At 36.9% G+C, this 22,525-nt stretch overlaps 1 protein-coding gene across 1 annotated transcript in view; it reads right to left on the bottom strand.

Moving 5' to 3' along the window:
- Smp_146160 (hypothetical protein) overlaps positions 1-22,525 on the bottom strand; it is a gene marked incomplete at both ends in the record, with an annotated part of 45,137 nt that overhangs the window by 9,280 nt on the left and 13,332 nt on the right. Inside the window, 9 exons of the mRNA XM_018788640.1 lie at positions 1,214-1,504; positions 2,336-2,609; positions 4,200-4,269; positions 4,646-4,836; positions 6,547-7,143; positions 7,224-7,357; positions 8,847-9,040; positions 17,788-18,115; positions 20,488-20,795. Coding sequence (XP_018654163.1) covers positions 1,214-1,504; positions 2,336-2,609; positions 4,200-4,269; positions 4,646-4,836; positions 6,547-7,143; positions 7,224-7,357; positions 8,847-9,040; positions 17,788-18,115; positions 20,488-20,795 — 2,387 coding nt within the window. The remainder of the gene's footprint in view (positions 1-1,213; positions 1,505-2,335; positions 2,610-4,199; positions 4,270-4,645; positions 4,837-6,546; positions 7,144-7,223; positions 7,358-8,846; positions 9,041-17,787; positions 18,116-20,487; positions 20,796-22,525) is intronic.

Raw genomic sequence — 22,525 nt, 5'->3', positions numbered from 1 at the left:
GAAGGAAACGAGTTAGTTGTTGTGTGTTCTTTAAGAAGGTAGTAACCTCCACGCCTCGATGTCTGAAGTAGATGCGAAATATTAACGTCACTTGGTAATTAACAGTAAGTTTAAATGACTATCACTATTTAAATATAACGCACTGAAAATTTCGGTCATAATCGTCCAACACGTTAAGGTTTCCTACTAACTTACCGGCTAGAACAGTCAGCCTCATCTAAAGTTTTATGCAGCTGTGTGTGGGCTTGGTATTTAATTCATACAGGAAAAACTTTGAATAAATTGAGCATTGGGTAGATTGTTATAAATATATTAATTTATTTATACACAGGGAAAAATGTTTAATAACAGAAACTTGGATACCGGCAACCCTGAAAATTCGCAGTTATAAGTGGGGCTATTACAACGAAGGGTGGGTGATAGCCACTGAAACATACTTCAGGCTATATTATTCACATAATAAGTGGAAAACAATGATATTTGGTTTTACCCTTTAAGCAGTAGTAAAATCATCATTTAAAGAATGCAGAGTATATATTAAGAAGCAAAGATAAAAAATTCCATCAAATGAAAATATCCTCTAACCACGGTGTCAGTTTTAAATCACCACAACGTAAAAGGTTCTTTGCATACAAAAACCTCAGATTACGGTGAAACTGATTTTCTACGCAATCGAAGACACAAAATGATTTTGAAAACATAACAGATGATGCTTCGATAATGTAATGACTAGCAGTGGAATCCAGGACACGCGTTTCATCCTAGTTAGGACTCTTCAGCTGGATATATCTGCATCTCAGAGTTGATGTTCACTCTGGGACTCGAACCCAGTACCGTTCGCTCCAAACGCTATCGCGTTATCCACTTAGCTATCAATCGCAGTCCTAGACACATCAATGGGAAGATTCAAGTAGACAAAACAAAGTGAATTTACATAATGCTTTGATTGTGATTATTTTTATAAGTACGACATAAATTGTAATGTTCAATAGGGACAGAAAAACCAGAGGAGAAATGCTCAACAATTTTCTCGAAACAAATTAATCAGGTCTTATTCACTCTCGTAGCATTTCGAACGTGAGATAACAATACATTACGAAACAAAAATGAGTTGGCTCCACTCAGTAATGATATTCATGAATATATGTTAACCTTTGAACAATAATCTTATGAGCTACGCATCACAATGAACATAGGCCAAGATATTACCCACCTAAACAAATTATTTAGTAAAGGCATAGCACCTTTCAGCAATAATTGAAGGAACAGACGTCCAGTTCGCATCACTGTTGGTAGTAAATGAATTATTGAATTGCTCTTATCTGGAGGAAAATTTCTACTAAATTTTGAATTTGATTCCGTTATTCGTTCAGACTTTCGAAAAAAATCTGTAATGCAACACAGCACTTCGACACACTGATTCCACTGAGCAACAATAGAGCTTTCGTCCAGATGAACTGAAGTGTATATTCCTCTTGCCAAATCACATAGATGTTTTGAAATCCTAAAAAATAAGGAATCATCGAAAATGGTTGAATGTCAGAGAGGTTAGATTACAAGCACAAAAAGAACATAGCTTCTGACCGGTTATTTACCGGAAGATAATCTTTCTTTTGTCCTCAACACTTAAAATGAATTCCCCTTTTATTCATAGACTTTTTAAACCATGTGCGCAAGTGACATTTTATTCGAAAACTGAACACAGTAGACTGCGTGACGAATATGTTTGAAAACAAATCCAGCCAAATTAACTAGCACGTTTAGAAACACAAGACATCCAAAGTGAGAATAAACATTCTGTTAAGTAAAATCATAACATGAGTCATTAAGGTATTTCCATACATATGCACATTATACCACATGGAAAATAATTTACTCTAATGTCCAAAGTGACCTCGTTAAGGTGGACCGAATACCTTAAATCTCAAAGAACTTAATTTTTTGTATGTTAAATGATTTTTATCCACAACAAGTGCCAAATAGACAAATATCTCGTTAGCAGTGCTTTGCAGATTCAACTTCGTCTATACGATAGCAGTAAATATTAGTCGTTATAAAAGTTGAACTTCTTATTTATCCATCCAAAATAGTTCATTTAGAACAAGAAAAAAACTACTGTGCTAGCTTATATGAAAGTCTACTGACAATCCATAAGAAAGAGTTGAAAGTGCTCTGTGACAAGAAACAAGAAACCTGAAGACAACAAAGAAATTTTCAATGTCAGTTGTAAGACACACCAATTATGGTTAATTAAATTTGCAGTTCATCTAAATAACTATGTATATTTCGAGATCACTAGAGTTTTATTAATTGAAAGACTATAATGGATACCTACCAGACTACACTTTCCAACACCTCACGGCAAAATATATCGATTGTCCGTTGATTTAAAGTTCGGTATGAATCATTTAAATTGTCAGACACGCCATTTGAAGATAATGAATGAATGGTATTCTGGTGATACTGTACAGTTGGAGCGAGAGCTCTCCTGGTGAAATCTACTAATAAACTAGTTGACTGGGATAAAGAACAAAGCTTCTTTGAACGATAGAACTGACATCGAAGGTGGAATGATAGTAGAGCTTGAAGGCACTCTGAATAAGTTTGGTCTGCGAGAAAAAAACATTTAGGAAGACCAAACCAATAAATAGTCGAACGGATCTCACTCGATCTTGTAAATCTACGTTATAAAACCAGTACAAATAAGTGAAAATCACATGAAAATTAACTGATGAGTAATTGCAAGATATGGCGTTGAGAAGCAAAATAAATGGCAAACAATAAAACAATTTGCAGGGAGACAAAGGAATGAATGCAACAGAACAATCACTGGTTCCAAGCATTACGGGAGCCTACCGAGAAATTAGACCTCCCCACATGAGACAAACACCAATTTAATAACATGCTCTGTTTATCTTCATATTTTTCAAACTAATAATGTCATTTTAACACGCATCACTAGTTGGAGGAGACATTGACTTGACATAATGACACAACACTAGCAGAGATTCACAACCTTACGAGAAATTCCCTCTCAACTTTAAAATCATCCACTTAACAGTTCAATACTAATCAAAGGGTATTATAAACATACTGATAACTAAATATTAATATCAGAAGGGGTTTTGTGGATATTATAGTAATTTCAATAGTTGAGATCATGAGTCAATTGAAGCTAGATCACCATGGAAAACTTAGAAGCACTGGACGGCCGTTTCGACCTATCAATCATCTGCGAAGTCCAAATCGTCCAGCTGCATCCTAGATGTCCACTGTATCCCGTGCTTCCCCCCAGGTGTTGACGTCTTCATAATCCAGTCAATCACCAGGAGAAAGAGAAAGGGTGAGAGTAAGCAACCTTTCCTGACACCGGTCTTTACCTCGAACGAGTCTGTCAGTTGTCCTCCATGCACGATTTTGCAGTCTAATCCATCATAGGAATTCCGTATGATATTGACTACCTTCTCAGGCACTCCGTAGTGTCGAAGAAGCCTCCATAGTGTTGTCCTGTCCACGCTATCAAATGCTTTCTCGTAGTCAATGAAATTGATGTAGAGTGATGAATTCCAATCAATTGATTGTTCCACATTGATCCATAGTGTTGCGATTTGGTCGGTACACGATCGATCCTTACGGAATCCAGCCTGTTGGTCACGAAGTTGGGCGTCTGAGTCTTTCATTTTGTGTTAGCAACACCCTGTTGAAGACTTTTCCTGGTATTGAGAGAAGAGTGATGCCCCTGTAGTTATCACACTTGCTGAGATCGCCTTTCTTTGGTATTTTGATCAGAAGTCCCTCTTTCCAGTCTGTTGGTACTTGTTGTTAATCCCAAATATTACTGAAGAGAATGTGGAGTATCTTTGCAGTTACTGCTACGTACGCTTTCAGTGCCTCTGCTGGAATGTTGTCTGGTCCTGCTGCTCTACCACTCTTGTTTTGTCTGATGGCCATCACGTGGCAATAGCTAACGTGAAATTTTCAAGGGAAAAAGAAAAGTGACAGACTAAAGAACATATGGCCCTGAGAAGTGGAGACACGAGAAGAATAAATAATACTTGGTAGCAACTGGAAAGCAGAGTTCAGGACGGAGTTGGTCGGAGGACTGTGCCCTCAGAGGGTTAACAGGCCTAAGTAAGTAAAAAATGTTATAGACGAATTTGTGCTTAGTGCGCAATATCAATAAAAGTGCTAACTATTACCTGTCAACTTGATAGAAGCTTCCCATTCTTGATTCAACACATCTTTTGTGTAAGAGAATAAATCTGGAATCTAAAAATTAAAAAAATTCGAAAATCATTAAGTAAAAAATGGAATCCTAGTATGAGATGATACCGATTTTACCTGCGCATGTTCGTAAAAACATGATAAAAGATGGTATGGAATCTGAAGCTGATAGATGAAATGTGAGAAATGCTGAAAACTATTTCGGATTTATAAGTACAAGTTTCTTTAATTGATATATATGGAAAATTCTGTGCTGGAAGAATTCCTCTACCATAAAAAAACACAAATTATTTATTACAACAGTATACACTGTATCTGTGTATAAACAAAATCTACCTATGCTGAAATAACTCTCTAATCTAGATCATTAAAAAAGATATTAAACTGATCCAAAACAAAACTGAGTAATATTGTTAACTACCCAAAATGTATTTTCATCTGATTGACATGAGACGGATAAGCTGTTCTGACATTCATAATACAAAGAAGACAAATAAAATACAAGGCGACAGTGTAAAAGAGCTGCATTCGCATTGGGTAAACGAGATGGTGTTAAATTCTTCATCAAGTATTCGATGATTGTACGTAGGTTTTCAGATAAGGCAGCATTGTCTGACAATGAAATAAAAATGTGGGTTTGTTAAACATAAAAGTACGAGATTATAAATCATAATTTACAAAACAAATTTAACCGGACGAGCGAGTTCTGAAGAATGATTCGAGTCAAAAGATAAATGTGCTATCATATGGATTAAATTGAACGCTTAAACTTCCCAAGTCTCGAATGGTGAGATCTAGAGTTATGCTATCTAAAGCATAACTAAAATAAAAATGCATCTCCCAAACAATCAATGAGAGTGAAGAACAATGCAAGTTACTGAGAACTAGGAAGGCAGTGCAGAATATTGTTATAAAGAATCACTCAAACTTAAGGGAAGTTTGATTAGGCAAATCAGCTAGGGCAACGTTTAACCAAGTAACAACACATAAAACGATGTTAACCAAGAGAAGAAACGTAGTGTTGCAAAAAAGATTAAGCCAATAGATTCGCGTAAAAATAGCCAAAGAGTTCATAAGAAATTTCGTTAGACAAAAAATCGACAATCGTTACACAAGGCGAACAAATACGAAATCAAGTTAGAAATAAAGAATACATTCATATATCTATGGTCAAATTCAAGCTAAATTAGCTTGAAATTTACCAACAAATGTGCCCATATTACTTAATTTTACACAGTTAGCATACTATTTATTGTAAGCGAAAACTAGACAGAAAACAAGGAAGGATTGAAACGTACTGAATATAATCGATCCTCTATTCTGGTTACTTTTTTGAATCTACCTCTACCAAAATAACTGAGCAATATCTGAGAACATGACTGTGTTACGTTAGCTGCTTTCCAATAACTTAAAATATCGTATGGAAGTGTGACTCATACTTTACTCAACGAATTTCTGTACATCTCTAAATCTTCATGTCATTAATTACCTTCTCTATTTTCTGATGTATTCAATCACTAGTAAGTCAGCACCGTTGTTACTTTTTGTGTACTCGAATTGCATTTCTAGAGTATGGTTCACTGCTTCCATATATAATTGTATGAACTCTAATCAAATCTTTAAACTAAAAGTGAATAGATATTAATTTATTTTATATGTAATCACAATTAGTTAATCCTGATACTCTGAGGGTCAAATCTACCAAACGTTTTATGTGTTTTAAATAAAATAACATAACAATGTGTGCGCAACCTTATCATTGTCTTCCTGAAATTATCGGGTTCCTGGAAGTGCACCACAAATCATAGCTATGGGTAAGAACCACTATCAACCATTCTCCTCCACCTTCGACTTTTTCCACAAATGGTGCTAATGTTAGCGACTTAAGTTTGCAAAATATTATTCTTAGTCTCTTCACTACAAACTATATGTTTGGATTTTTAGTGTTCGGAACTTACCTGAAATCGGGCAACAGGTTTTACTAGCTAAGACCCTAGAATCTCATCTGCTCAATGTATACTGTGTCCCTAAAACTTGCATAGAGGATTCAAGTATGATCACACTTGACTTCATCTAGCCAATATGGAGATTTAGAGTGATCTATCCTTCATGCAACTTCTCGTAAGTTTGAAAACAGAACATACACTCCCTGGATGAATTGCTGACGATAGTCTCTTGTATGCTGTCCGATTAACTAACATCAATAGATGTTATTATCTCTCCGGCGTTTTTGTTTATTTACAGCGAACTGTATAATCTAAATTTATCAAATATAAAAAAACTTCAAAGCAAACAGGGTCATAAAAACAAATATTAACTTACCAATTCTAGGTACATTACTTATTTCTTTTAAAACAGGCAGCGAGTCATAATTTTCATCGTAAATATCAACAAAAAGTTTTCCATCTACTTCATCTATTTGTTTCATAAACAATGTGGCTTGTTCAACATCATAATCATGATTAATAGGTTTATAGTGGTCTGGTCTAATGATACCCTCTGCATTTATTACAATTTCACGTGCAGCACTTGTATTGATGTTCGATTTACAACACTTGGCAAATGTGTTTATGGTGTTATATGTGAAAGTGGTCATAGAACTGATAGCTAATGAATCAGGGCTGTCAAATAAATATCGTCCGACGTTGGGAGAGAGATTAATGAATCCATTTATGAAAATCAATAAAGAACGTAAACAAATGCACACGATGGATGATATCTGACAACTTAATCCAGATGATAAACTTTCGATGAATTTACTCCCATTAAGTGGATTAGATTTTTCAGAAGTAGGTGCATCCGACTGTGACTTTTCGGACTCCGTGATATCCTGTGAGCCACCTTCATCGTTAGATGAATCCGATGAGAAAACTGTGTTACCCACATTGTTCTTCGAATAATTTGCGTGATTAGCAATACCTAACAGTAGGAAACATAAATATCAATCAAAATAATAAATAATAACACCAAAGTCAATACAAAATAGAAAGATATCTGACCTGGAATATAATCCACTGCATGCACTAGTATATAGACAAGATAAGGAACAATATAAGTGAAATAAGCAAGCTTCGAAGATTCAGTGAGATTATTTAAACGCCCAAATGCATCCCATCCATCTGTGGCTGGTAAGCTAAGAGAGGAAAACAACAGCAATTATATACTTTACGATCACAAACACACCAATAATGTTTTACTCCATAACACTGAGAATAAAAAAATAGATTTCGAAAGTTATTTAAACTCAGATCTTGTTCATAAGAGAACTACATTTCGGTTAAGTAACAAATAATATCCAAAATATAAATAACTCATTCATTCATTCCTGAATACAATAACAATAGGAGCAAAAGCGCATAATATAGACTCTGTAGCAGTATTATGATCGTATTTTACGTTACAAGCGCGTGTAATTTAAATTATTCCAGATTAAAATTGAACGAGATACAAAACAAAGTACTTTTCATCATTTACAAATGTAATTCCACAAGTGAATACAAATGGTCTCCAAGAAATTCGATACACCACACCATACATTTCAGAAGTTTTACAAACTGCTAATTATTATTTCACACGTATAGATCAGACCATTTGTTCTCCATAACTGAAAACAACGAAAAAATAATAAGACGTATCCCTTTCTTTTTGAGTTCATACTGACGGTATTTGGTCGGATACCAACTGAATTATCATCACTGCAACAAAATACATACGTCGGAATTTCTAAGTTGGTGTTGCTTCCAGAAGTGAGCAAAGCAAATCGTACAGTCATCGAAAATCTTCAGCTATAACCCTCAAGATATCACGAGAATAGAGCAGAACTGCTCTTACTGGAGCATTGTATACGCGACTTTTAATAGCTGGGGAATATCACGACAGCGTCAAAGACGACTTGGTGGATAGTGAAAATGGATGAAATATAGGGAAGTGAGGAAAGGAATTATATGTAAACAAGATGAGCTCCAATTTTGTCAGACATATGGATGGTTATTACTTTCTGATTGGCCATACCATGAAGAAATTTTTTCCCTAAAAACCTTAAAGAATGATGGTAGAACTCAGTGGATACCTGCTTTAAACCTTACGCACTCAGTTCAATGTGAATAATTATCGATATCTTTCTTATCTGAGAAATTCCAAGGCATTACCACAAAACCAAACATCTGTGGGGAATGGTAGAGCGCCCTATTTTTAGGGTTGACTATTTTTAACATCTCTTTTCCCTTGCGGGAAGAGTGCACAGATGAATGATCTAATGATCCTAGAAAAACATTCTACTGCTGGCATACTCCAGTAGTAAAACTTTGCCATCGGGACTTAGATTCGCTGCTTTTTGTTTTATGACTATTCAACCAAACTGCCTGACATGGTAGGACTTCAAAAAAAGAAGCGAGCTAACTGATATAGTTCGATTGGGTCGACATGATATCCAAATCGAACCACTACGTCGAGAGTAGCTAAAATCGGGTAGATTGTTACTTTGAAAAACCCGCTGAAATATTAAGTTCTCATAAAGAAAACATCAGCCAAAGATCATGAGACAATATAAACAGGGAGATTATTAAATATGAAAAACATTAGCATATAGGGTTTTTAAATCTATGAGTCATCAACAAACTTACGGGACTCCAATAACATAGTCCAAACGGATACTTAATTCATCAAGTAGCCAGGTAAGCGTTGTCCAATCAATAGAACTCACATTGGATACGTGATCATCACTACACTTTACTACCCACGGCCAAGAGCTCAGACCTAAAACAATGGCATTGAGATCCAATTCGCGAAAGCAAGTAGTCAATTCACGTAAACTTGGCTAGTAAAGTAAAAACAGAATAGCTCGACATTTTATTAGATTTACTTAAAAGTTATTGATAAACAATCCGAACACAAAAGTAAATGAAATTAAACAGATTAAAAGAAAAGAAAATATAAAACGGAAACTCATCAGTGTATTGAGTATGCAATTGTTATTTTTCACCAAGCAACCACAAGAGATGGGACTTTTGAATGACAAGAAATGATAAAATTCTATGCTTTTTAACATCAAATATTACATCTACGTCGTGCAACAAAACAAATTTGATTTTAAAATCCATAAAAATGGAAACTTGGAATTAATTTTAACCGTTGACTGGGTGGTGTATGTTTGATGTGTGGGCGAGAATGACAATGATTGGTTGTCTTGATGAGTCAGACGTTAGATAGGATGACAGGTGTTATGTGTTATATAAATTCCCCTATCCTTATTATGTATTAACTGTTCCTTGTTGATGGACACTTATTGACTGACTGTTCTTTGTGTCGGGTTTTGGTGTGGAAATATATTGACGTTAAAGTCAGGCTAATCTCGTGTTCTTGATCTGAGTTGTGTTGATGTCCTGTAGAATAGACACTGGGTGGGAATCTAGTGTAGATATTCGTCTAAGGTAAATTAGCGTCCCACATACGTGTAAGAAGTAAAAGGACTGTTATAACAAGAAACCGCCAGCGTTATAACAAGCATCCTCTACGTTTATAACAATTGGCGACGGCATCTTTACGTTTATAACATTGGCGACGTGATTAAAACGGATCTACGCTTACGTATTCAGTTAAATTGAAGTTTGTATCAAGAAAATGGATGATCTGAAAACCTTGTTGCAACAGCAAAATTCTTTAATCAAATTATTAGTCGAAAGTATGTCAATATCCTCAGAAACAAATGTGTTTAATCCCACTATGACTCCGGATTCTATTGCTAATTCAATAGCTGAATTCAGATTTGATCCAGAAAGTGGAGTTACTTTTGAGGCGTGGTTTAGACGCCATGAGGATTTATTTATTAATGAATGTAAAGAGTGGGACGAAAGTTCAAAGTTGAGATTATTATTAAGAAAGCTCGGAGTATCCGAACATGAAAAATTCTGTAATTTTATCCTCCCAAAGAAGCCATCCGACATAACGTTCAAAGAAACAGTTGAATGCCTGACTCGTATATTTGGAGAACGGTTACCAATTTTTCACACTAGATACCAGTGTCTTCAACTTGTAAAGAAAGTACAGGACGATTACGTAACGTATGCAAGTATCGTGAACCGGGAATGTGAGCGGTTCCGATTACAAGAAATGTCCTCAGATCAATTTAAATGCCTTATTTTTGTATGTGGATTACAATCTCCAGTAGATGCAGATATTAGAGCACGGATTCTAGCGAGAATCGAACAAGATCCTAATATCAGTCTACGATCAGTATCCGAAGAGTGTCAAAGAATGGTTAATTTGAAGCATGACACGAATCTCGTAGAAAGGAACAGTGAACACGTTGGAGTTAAAGCTTTACGTAAATCTTTTAATGGAAATAAAGATTCGAACTCCCAGAAAATCCCAAATCAAGTGAAACACAAAACGTCATGTTGGCGATGTGGTAAGTGTCATTCTGCCAAAGTTTGTTACTTTAAAAAACGAGTATGCTTTCAATGTGGTAAATATGGTCATGCTCAAATACATTGTAAAAGTAAACCGAAGGTTTCTGACCGTGAGCATAAGTTCCGTAAAGGAAATAAGATACAGACTTCAAAAGAAATACCACATAACTGCAAGTTAGAGGAAGATTGCGTGGTTGCTTCTATATCACTTGAACCGGAAACAAAAAGAGTGTTCTGTGATGCTATCAGAATTCTACCAGTAACGGCGGAAGCAGTTAAAGAAGCCACAGCTAATGGTCCTCTACTTAAAAGAATAAAAGAAGCTGTTTTAAAGGGTTGGAAAGATGATAAAGCTGACCGAGAGTTTCACCATTTTTTCCTGAGACGTGAGTCTTTATCGATTTATGATAATTGTTTGGTGTATGGCGAACGTGTTGTTATCCCTAAATCTCTTCAGCTTTTTGTGCTTAAACAGTTTCACATTGGTCATCCGGGAATGAACAGAATGAAAGCAGTTATGCGTAGTTATGTCTATTGGCCATTCATGGATAAGGCTGTGGAAGAATACGTAGTGAGATGTCGTCGATGTGCCGAAGTTGCAAAAGATCCACCGAAAGTAGAATCTCAGCCATGGCCAGAAACGACAAAACCTTGGGTCCGATTACACGTTGATTATGCTGGACCAATAAGTGGACAATATTTTTTGGTGGTGGTTGATTCATACTCAAAATGGCCTGAAATTTATGTGGTACGAAGACCATCTACGTCTGGAACACTGCTACATCTGAGACAACTATTTGGTAGGTTTGGTACACCTAATGTTTTGGTTTCAGATAACGGAACGCAGTTCACGTCGTTAGAGTTTACGGAGTTCTATAAACAGAATGGAATCGAACACGTTAGAACTCCACCGTTTCACCCTCAGTCAAACGGGCAGGCAGAGAAATTTGTTGATATTCTTAAACGAGCTCTCTTAAAGATGGGAGGAGAAGACAATGTAGAAGAGGCTCTGCAACAATTTCTCATTTCTTATAGAGTTACACCGAGTCCAAACTGTCAAGACGGGAAATCACCAGCTGAAATAATGTTTGGCCGACCGATTAGAACATTTTTTGATGTTTTGAACCCGAAAGACAGAATGGGTGGACTACAAAAAAATAAGAAAGGGAATTGCCCGAAAATTCGAGAATTCAAAGTAGGTGACTCAGTCTATGCACGGGATTTCCGGCCTGGCAAGCCAAAATGGATATTCGGGTTTATAAAAAAACGACGTGGTACAGTATTATATGAAGTGATGGTCGAAAATACACTAATTATTAGACATGTAAATCAACTGCGAGATAGAAAATGTGTTTATGAGTCATCTAAACTCAAACCATTACCAATGGAAGTATTATGTGATACATTTGATATTCCACCACCACCACCACCAAAAGTTGAGATAAGAAAAAATGACCTAGAATCAGAAGTTAGACGAAGGTCATTCAGGAAACGGAAACAAACGAAACTTTTTCAAATAGACCCTAAAGTGAAATCATACGATCAAACTTCGCGAGGGAGGTGATGTGTGGGCGAGAATGACAATGATTGGTTGTCTTGATGAGTCAGACGTTAGATAGGATGACAGGTGTTATGTGTTATATAAATTCCCCTATCCTTATTATGTATTAACTGTTCCTTGTTGATGGACACTTATTGACTGACTGTTCTTTGTGTCGGGTTTTGGTGTGGAAATATATTGACGTTAAAGTCAGGCTAATCTCGTGTTCTTGATCTGAGTTGTGTTGATGTCCTGTAGAATAGACACTGGGTGGGAATCTAGTGTAGATATTCGTCTAAGGTAAACTAGCGTCCCACATACGTGTAAGAAGTAAAAGGGCTGTTATAACAAGAACCCCTAGAGTTATAAGCAGCATCCTCTCTCCTACGTTTATAACAATTGGCGACGGCATCCTTACGTTTATAACAATGTTCGATAAGAATTGTTTGTCCTTAGCTTTCTGTAAAATAAAGTAAAATAAACAGCCCAGACGAGTTTACCAGGAATGAGAAAAATACCGTTCAAAAGGTGTCTCATTCTTTTTTCCTACTAGCCTTCTACCTATCTGGCTTAATCAAGCCTAGGATTTAACAACAGAACAAGACTATAAAGTTATACAAATGTAAACCATTATTCTACAGATCTTTGGACTTCATTGTCTTACCAACATTTGGTTCGAAAAGGGTAGGAAAACAATTGAATTCACCTCCAATACTGCGACGGATTGTGAGCTATGTCGATAACATTTACTGTGTCGATTCCTCACATGAAGTCTGCAACTCCTGGAACGATTCAGTCCTACAATCAATGGCTTCATAGACAGATCCTGGTCTGGCACTTGCAATCTGACATTTCATTTACATAGCAACCTATTAAGACTGATGAAATCTCGAAGGTAGGTGCGGTTATCGGTGAGCTTAATTACTTCAGTCCCTACGATTAAACTGTTTTTTAACGTAGACCAGGCCTGTAGTAGTTGGAAAGAGAAAATACTCAGCTCAGAGAACGAAACTCCACTAAAATCGTCTACCAGAGCTAAAAAACTTCTCCATCTCAAACATATCACCAGCATTCTTGGATCATCAAACAAAGCAATTAAAGGGTTTCGAAATTTGTCAGTATCGTTATGTGACTATGTCATCCGCATAATCTAAGACAATCAAAGTAGCGTAGGAATTCACCCAAAACCACGTCAACTCAAATTAAGGTAGGAGATTTCCATTGTTTAAGAATTTGAAAACCAAACGGTGAAATCGTTTCGGAAACTCCTCAGACACATATTTTTAATTATTCCACAAGTTTATGACTTCCCTAATACATAATGTATCAAATAGAATTCCTATCACTTTAATAATGGTTATAAAAGCATTTAGCCAATCAATCTGTTTAGATTTGCTGTTTCCCTTAAAGCTCACTACAGTCACTATAATCATTAATAGAAACAAACTTTTTTCAACAAGTGGGATAAGTCTAAGTGTGAACACACCAACCCGACCGTAGCTGCCACCTTGACGTGGTGGTCGGGCTTGCCTGTCGTGATGACCCAACCGAGCTATATTGGCTGGAACCCTTACACGGTGTGGACCGCCGGGAAGAGGTATCAGCCCTCATACCCGTAACAGCATACGAAACAAAGTTGGTCACATTCAAAATCCTTCATACACCTCCTAATAACTCTCTTATCTCCACGACTAACCCTTTTCATGTTTCTTTATCACCTCGCACCGCTAGGGCAAATGATTCGAGTACACGGAACATTATTCCTGGTCTCCTGGAACCACATGTAGGAGCTTTTAACGTCTAGGACTTTAGAATCTCGCACAACCGATGTGTGCTGTGACTCCGGAATGCGCATACAGGAACCGAGTAACGTCATTCATTTGACTTCACCATGTCAAAATAAAGACACCCGAATTCTTCCCAACGTTGGACCCAAATAGACCACATCGCTATCAGCCACCGATGGAGAGGCTTGACAGAAGACTCTCGCTCATTCTGGAGCACATGTTTAGATTCAGGTCATGCTCTAGTGCGAGCACCTATTAGTCTGCGTCTTACTGGACGTAGGAAAGACGCTGCAAGGAAGCCTCTTAGGGTTCTACTTAATCATAACCAAGCTAAGAATATATTTCAGGAACAACTAGAAAAGCAGTTAGGCGGCCATGTAAGTTGTGCCCACCCCGAGGTAGCGTGGAATGACATCCGAAAAGCTGTGGAAACAGCAGTGATATCTGCTAGTACGATAAACCATAATGTTAGGGACAAACACTGGATCTCAGCAGCATCTACCGCACTGATAGATACTCGAAAACTCATCCCATCTGGTTCTCAACATGACGAAAAGCGGAGTCAGCTTAAGCGCAGGCTGATAAGAAGCCTACGCAATGACCGCGAACAGTGGTGGGTAGCAAAGGCAAGAGAGATGGAAAAGGCAGCGGCAATAGGCAACAGGAGACAACTGTTCAGACTTGTTAAAGAAACCGGTATTTGGGACCCGACTGTCAGCGAAACTATCTTAGATAAAAATGGACATATCATTCATTCTCAATCCAGGAGATTGAATCGATGGGCAGAACACTTTAGGGATCAGTTCAACTGGCCTTCGGCCACACTTCGGTTTCCCACGATCTCCAGTCGTCCTGAATGGCAAGTAAATGTAAAAGCTATAGGAAATCTGAAGCGAGGGAGAGCAGCAGGCCCTGACAGGTTGACCCCTGAGAATTTTAAGGATGGTGGTCCAGTACTAGCAGCGAGATTAACTGAGGTCTTAGGTAGAATCTGGGAACTGGACGTAATTCCATCTGACTGGCCTCAATCACTGAGTGTGCCAGTCTATAAGAAAGGAAAAAAGTCAGGCTGGTTTCCGGCCTGGACGTGATTGTATTGACCAGATATTCACTCTACATCAGGTCCCAGAAAATAGACATACATCCAGAAGCCCCACAATGATAGTATTTCTCGACCTTAAGGCGGCATTTGACTCTGTTGATCGTCGGGTTCTATGGCAGTGTTTGTCACTGAAAGGAGTACCAAAGAAGAATATTAACCTCATACAGGCTCCCTATTCGAACATAACTGGTCGAGTTAGAGCTTATGGAGAACTGGCATCAGAATTAATTACCTCAAGTGGTGTTCGTCAGGGCTGTCCACTCTCTCCATTCTTCTTTGAATTTATCGCAGACGTGCTTTTAGAAATAACATTTTCCTAATCTAAATTTAGAGAAGTTGAACTCCTACCAGGAGATTCACTTGTTGACTTAGAATATGCCGATGACATAGTTCTATTTGATAAAGACGCTGACAAAATGCAGTCTTCTGACCACAGTAAGCAACAATGCAGGCATGTTCGGGATGCGATTCTCCCCCTCGAAATGCAAAATGTTACTTCGGGATTGGGTTACATCGACACCCGAATTAATGATATGGAGTGAAGTAGTTGAGCGTGTTGACCGCTTCACTTATCTTGGGAGTCTCACCAGCCCTTGTGGTCTGGTGTGTGACGAAATCTCAGCACGGATACAGAAGGCTCGTCTAGCTTTCGCCAACTCGCGTCATTTATGGTGCAGGAGAGATAACCGTCTACCAACCAGAGAACGGATTTACTGTGCAGCAGTTCGTTCCGTCCTACTTTATGGCTGTCAAACATGGCCGGTAAGAGTAAAGGATATTCGTAGGCTACTGGTATTCGATCATAGGTGTCTTCAAAGCATTGCTCGTATATTCTTGGACCACCGGGTAAGTAATGCAGTTGTTAAGAAACGGGTACTAGGTAAGGATGGCGAACCGATTGATGAAGTAGTGAAACCTCATCAGTTGAGGTGGATGGGACACGTGTTACGTATGCCCAACCACCGACTGCCCCGACGTGCGATGTTTTATGGTGTAGGAGTAGGTTGGAAGAAAGCTAGGGGCGGCCAGACCAAAACGTGGCACAAATCCATGAAGTCACTGACAAGTGGACTGAGCCATGTTGGTAGGTGTAGACTACCTGGTTGGGATCCGCGAGATGATAGCAACCGATGGTTACAGACCTTGAATGACATGGCTCAAAATCGTTTGCAATGGCGAAGGTGCATCCACTCTCTGTGTTCTTCCAAATTCTAATCTTCTGAATTCTTCATGTACCTTTTTTCTTTTCTTTTCCAAATTTATTTCACTGGATTGTACTCCTTCAAACCCTAATCATTCACATTCATGCTTATACTCTAACTACTTCTACCACTATGGAATTTGAATCGACAACTGCATCTCTGTGCTAATGTGGTATGGCAACTCGAACTGATGTACGTACGTACCAAGTTCTACGTTGTTGCTAACTGACCGAACGTTAGGGCCGAGCATATTAGGTGAGCGACATATAAATTCTAGAAACTAAGTAATCATTGGGTTGTGGAAAACAGAATGAGGGAGCACTGAACTATCGTCAAAGGCTTTTAAGGACCTGAACTATATAAATACCCGCGATTTTCTTTACGTAAACTAACTTTGGAGTAAATCTGTTACTCATATTACGCCCTTTTTCTTTGTCGTTCCAGCTAACATGTAGAAGTAGTTTGGAGTACAGGAATCGCGTAAGAAAGCAGTAAAAAAGTTCGTGGCAAACTTGTTACTTTAAAATCAAGTAGATCACCAAGTCTTCGTTTGGTTGAATTTATGTTCAACATTAGTGGTAGTAACAGTATTGTACTAAATATTTACTGCTCTAATGACAGGGGAAACTGGAAAAAATATAGTTTTAATACATGTAAAGAAGATGAGGAAAATGAAACAGACTAAGAAAGCTTAAAATATTTCAGGTAACTTTTACGTGAGAGAATAATCAGGAACCAAAATCCAAACAATATAGTATGCAAAAAATCAGTCAAACATGAACTAAGTTATCAATCTGACGAAAAATCAATTTGCCTGGAGTACACATTTCTTCAATTCCACTAGACTCTATAAATTATTGGTCTATCCAGTCAAAGTGAAGTGTGATTGGTTAAGATTAAAGACAGACATGTAGACTAACTAAATTAACTAGAAGGGATTAAAACACTTTCGTCTAACCTGTACCTCTATGCTAACACATTCTTGTTATCAATGTTATTTGATTCTCAATAGAACAGCTGGCCTTGTGTGACTGTGTACCGTGTAGTTAAGTAAAACTCAAGTCATCACAATTATTTGTGAATGATTCACGTGTAAATTATGACATAACAAAAAGACAAAACCGTTTATCTTCAAACCTACACTATTAACGTTTTCATTATTCTACATTTTGCTTCAACAGATTAGTGCACTCTAGAATAGTTTTTAAGTCACTCAAATCTCTAGCTTAATAAATATTGGAAATGAGAATTGATACAGTTTAAAACGCAAATCGATAGTGTTTATGTTAGCTATGCATTAGTGGAATTATTAGATTTTAGATGTATCATATATTAGGAATTGTATCTTACAAACCACATATTCAGCTTATTTATCAAATGTTATACATCGAGAATCATAAATTCATTTCAATAATTGAGTTAAATAAATAATAATATCAGCGGAAAAGAAGTGAAGATTAACCCGTGAATAACTGTATAAAATACGACCCAGCAAAGTTCCGATGCTAAAGAAACATTAACATACCATCACACAGCGTTTATCAGATTTAATTGCTTTTCTACTGACTTTAGCCATTTTGGATGATTTAACAAAAACAGTCTTTTTGTCATGTTTCCTTGAGGTTTGCGGTGAATCGCTCTGCTGAATTGTATTAGATTCATCTTGTGAAACAGCTGAATCACTCATTTCAGATAAATTGTCATCTTCATTTTCATTTACGTTTTCCCATTGACTTTCGATCGTGTTGTCTAATACTTTCCTACGCTTTACCATACTTACGTTGGAGGAGACAAGTGTTTCTTTTCCTTTAGAACATGCACCAAATCTTGAGCTGGAACCCTTTCTTTTTCGGCTGAAAGTTGATTACATGGAAAAACTAACAGAAGTATGGGAAAGGTCATTAGAAATTTTTAGCTTAAGGTAAACTGTTTTGCTATAATGTTCCCAGGATTAAACAATAATAATAATTGATATGTAGTAAATAATATGAGATCATCGTAACATTTTTAATTACTTTAAACTATACATTTTTCTCCTTCAATATGGTGAAAATTAAAATCATTAGTTGCTTCGCATTTCGCGCTTAAAAAATCAGGTAGAACTGTTGTGAGAGTGAACTGTATTTACGAAGAATCACACAGCAGCTTATGATAATTTATCTCCAAATGGGGAAAAGTGAAAAAAACCACGAGCTGTTTTGTGATTTGTGCTTGTTGTAGTTAGATTTCGATTAGGCGCCGTATTATTACTTGGTCGTGAATTATCGACTTATTTCTTTGGTTTTCCTTCCTGAATACCAAAGCGAAGGGTGGACACATCAATTTTCCGACTTCATTCAACAAATGTGATATATCACAACGAAAATTGAAAGAATGGTGACTCCTAGAACTAATTTACAGATTACTATTATGTATATTCTTATTTAATAATTACTGAGTAACTGGATTACTATGTATATTCCATTTATATATGTTCCGGGTAACCAATTAAATAATGTTATACGACCTACTACCCCTAATTTGTTGCCAGTCTATTATTATCTATAACTGCTATTCACGGCCACTTTCGGATTGTTCATGTATACTTGTTAATTCTCACTTTAAGATGTCATGTGGACTGGTATGTCTGTATATAAGCCACGTTTGTTTTGCCTACAAATATAATAGGAGTTGGTTGCTGACTTTCGGATTCAAGACAGGACATGGAAAGAAGCTTGCAAATAAGAGACCGACAGGAACTTAGCTACTTCGGCTCAAAGTCAACAGTGCTAGTCGGGCGTATAATTGGCCAGTTCGACAGCAATAGGCTGCAGAGGAAGTAGTAGGAGAAGAATAGTTAGTAATTCCAATCAGAATTCTGATTGGTGAATTGTTACATAATGCTGGTCAGCGGTCCCAAGATAAAAAGCAATCTGGGCTACATACGGTGATCATTGTATTCAGGTAAACTTTGAGTTACCCAGACTCACTGATGTCTTCGATCTCACAAGTACACAGAACTGGATATTTTATGTATGGCGAAAATTTGTCTTCTATGATTATGGTAGTTAGAGATAAAGAATTTTTTAAATAACAGGTAAGAAAAAGGGGGACAGATTGATATAACGGAAGGTTTACAATATTTTTCTCTTTACGTGTATATCACGATAATACGTTAATAAAACTAATCGCGTTATATCAGAACTAGGATTCGCGACTCCAAAATAGAGAACCAGATTAACACTAGTACTTAATACAACTACAAGCAGTCACACACAGTAAGTCCAGAGTAGAAATCAGTGAAAAGAAGAAAAATCACATATTTAATAATCCGTAAGCTGTGGCCATTTGTCCACGCTCAACAACCAATCATAATTTACTTCCGTTATCATACATCACAGATTTCATGGGTAACTACCATAATGTAACATACAAAATTCAGAGAAACTTCCCGCCTTTCTTTGAAACGGCAATGTATCAGGTTATGAAATTGATACGTCTTGTAAGTTGAACGCTATATTCAGATCCTAAGCTATTCTGGTAACCCCAGGCTAGAACTACTCAGCGACTTGAACACCAGAAAGAAGACACGAGCATGAGAGAAACACTTCACTGCAAGGTTCAATCTTGTTACAGAAAATCATAAGTATTTATAGATGTTAGCATATGTTAAATCAACATCCCATTTCAGCCAATCCATTAACGACATTTTATGCTACCGGCCAATAGTGGCTCGCCACGTTGGAACTCTAGAATGTTCCATCGTACTCTGATTGGCTGGGTCTCTTCGGCTCCTTTTTGGGCCTCTGGAGGCTCCGTCGAAGTTCTCCGGAAGCCGACTCAACAGAAATACTGGTGAAAGTATTGAAAAAGGTTTAACGTATATACCTACTCTTGATATGTTTTAATGAAAAACAACGATATAAGTCTTCAGATGTAAAGAAACATCAATCTAACAAGAAAAACCACCAGTGATTATATAAGGATTCGAAAAGTAACACTAAATATTTGATGCAACTGCTAAAAATAAGCCCACATTAGTAAGACTACAATAACTACACTAATAATGAACATATGACGGCACATTAATTTCTAAATACACTGGTTAAATGGAGATTCTCCACTACGTTTTTAGTACATGAGTATCAGATTGCCTACAAGCAAGTATATTGCATGACGGAAATTATGGAGAGAAGGGATGAGTATGAATATGTTTGGAAACGGAGGTAACAGCGAAAAAACGTACCCTGAAGAGCAATCTATATCACCAGACAGAAATGACTGCAAACGAACACCACAATTAAACCATACATGATTAACTTCTTTATTGCAAGAAGCAAAATGATTAGAAAAACACATTGCAGGCTGATAAGTAGCAGTAGGGAAGAATAGATTCGACGAAGAAACACTATACTCACTATCAGTTGGCATACGATGAGACTGAAATCCAGGGTTTTCAATATCAGAGATCTCAACTGCATCTGGTTGTTGGACGTCCTTCATTCTCAATGCCATTACTACGTAATAATAGAGACAATGACGAAGTTTCGCAATCTGAATGAGACGCAGAAGGATTGATAAATAATGTGTACGAGTTGAATTAGACACATCAGTTGATGCAACTGTTTGAGAGTGGAAATTTTGTGAGCTAGACGAATTGGCCAACAATAACTTAGAAGCGAAAACGTTGACAGTTTCTATAAACCAGTTGATAGTTCCTATGACTAAGTAAGGCTCTTCAATGCTGACTGGCTCATTCGCCATGATCAACTGGGTAGCTTTGCTGTTCAGAAAAATGTTCGGCATTAGGACTGGACAACCCAGAAGAGCATCGATGGCTGGAAAATAAGTATTAAAAGGTACCACTGAATTATCATAAATAGCTAATTATGCAACAATTACTAATACTACAAAACCACCATCTTACAAACAAAATCGTTAAGAATGATAAGAATGATAAAATGAATTCCAAAGCATACAGAGTCGATCACAATGGAGTAGGTGTATACACTCTTTATCTTCAATTAAACCTTGAGATTAAAATTGCTTCATAACTTTCTTCCTTCCTGTACTATATCCTTATATACAGCCTTTCTTTCATATATTAACACCACTAAATTAACTATTTCTATGAATCCGGTGTTCATCTTGTTGTGTTAACGAGATATGGCAACTTGGACCGATGCATATGTGTGCTTGGTACTACGTTGTAGCTGACTGACTGACTGACTGAAATTATACAATAAAACGGAGTAACAATATTAATTTGTGAACTTTAGATGGTTGAAATAAATTACTAGTCAAATCAAACTGGTATTTATAACAAGTGAAATGTTTATCTTGTATGTTTTTATCTGGAAAGTATAATGTTTCGCCACACTTTTTATTACTAATGCAGAATCCACAAAGTTTATGAACTCATAGAATGTAAAATCAAACAACTGAATAAAAATACAGGAGGAAAACAGGTTCAAAGTATTGCAGTTTGCTGAAATTTGGGGAAATTTGAACGTTGACAATCCAGAATACAAAAAAGAGAACAATCGAAAAACTATATCAAAGCACTGAGATAATATTTGTCTTTGATTGGATTGTAGTTGCTGGTAATCAAATGTTATTAAGTGCGTAACACCGGAATTCACATGGATTTGACTTCCTTTTTGCACAAAAAAAGAGAAGGGAACTGGAAAATCTTAAAATCAGAAGTGATAACTATTCACTGTTCACTAAAGCTAATCGGTGGTGTACACCAAATACCAAAGAGCTAGGAAAGTTCCGATCTACGTACTACGATCATTTTGTTAATGGTGAAATCTACATACCATTTTACACTCTCTGAAGTATTTTTCAAATGAAGTGTCAGAGAGGTACCATACGTCAGTACTTACCTGAAATTTCATAAACCTGAACATAAGGCACTATAATTTTTTAGCCAGCTTACATAAAACACTGCTTCTCAAACATTACGTTAACAGATACTTTATTCAAATAAGTATAAAAATACGGAATTTTCCAGATTTTTTACCCTAGACCTTAAGGAATGTAAGAATTCCTGTTAAGACATCAAGTATCTAAACTTAAGGAAATGATTCTAAGCAAAGATGGATAGTGGCTAACAGTGGAATCCAGGACGCGCATTCCGTCCTATTTGGGACTCGTCAGCTGGATATACCTGCATCTCATAGTTGATGTTCACTCTGGGACTCGAACCCAGTACCGTTCGCTTCAAACGCCATCGCGTTATCCACTTAGCTACTGGGTTCTGATAGCCACTCAGTAGCTAA

Source organism: Schistosoma mansoni, chromosome W, assembly GCF_000237925.1.
Source record: "Schistosoma mansoni strain Puerto Rico chromosome W, complete genome".
Taxonomy (NCBI): domain Eukaryota; kingdom Metazoa; phylum Platyhelminthes; class Trematoda; order Strigeidida; family Schistosomatidae; genus Schistosoma; species Schistosoma mansoni.
This window is presented reverse-complemented; position numbering and strand designations above follow the sequence as displayed.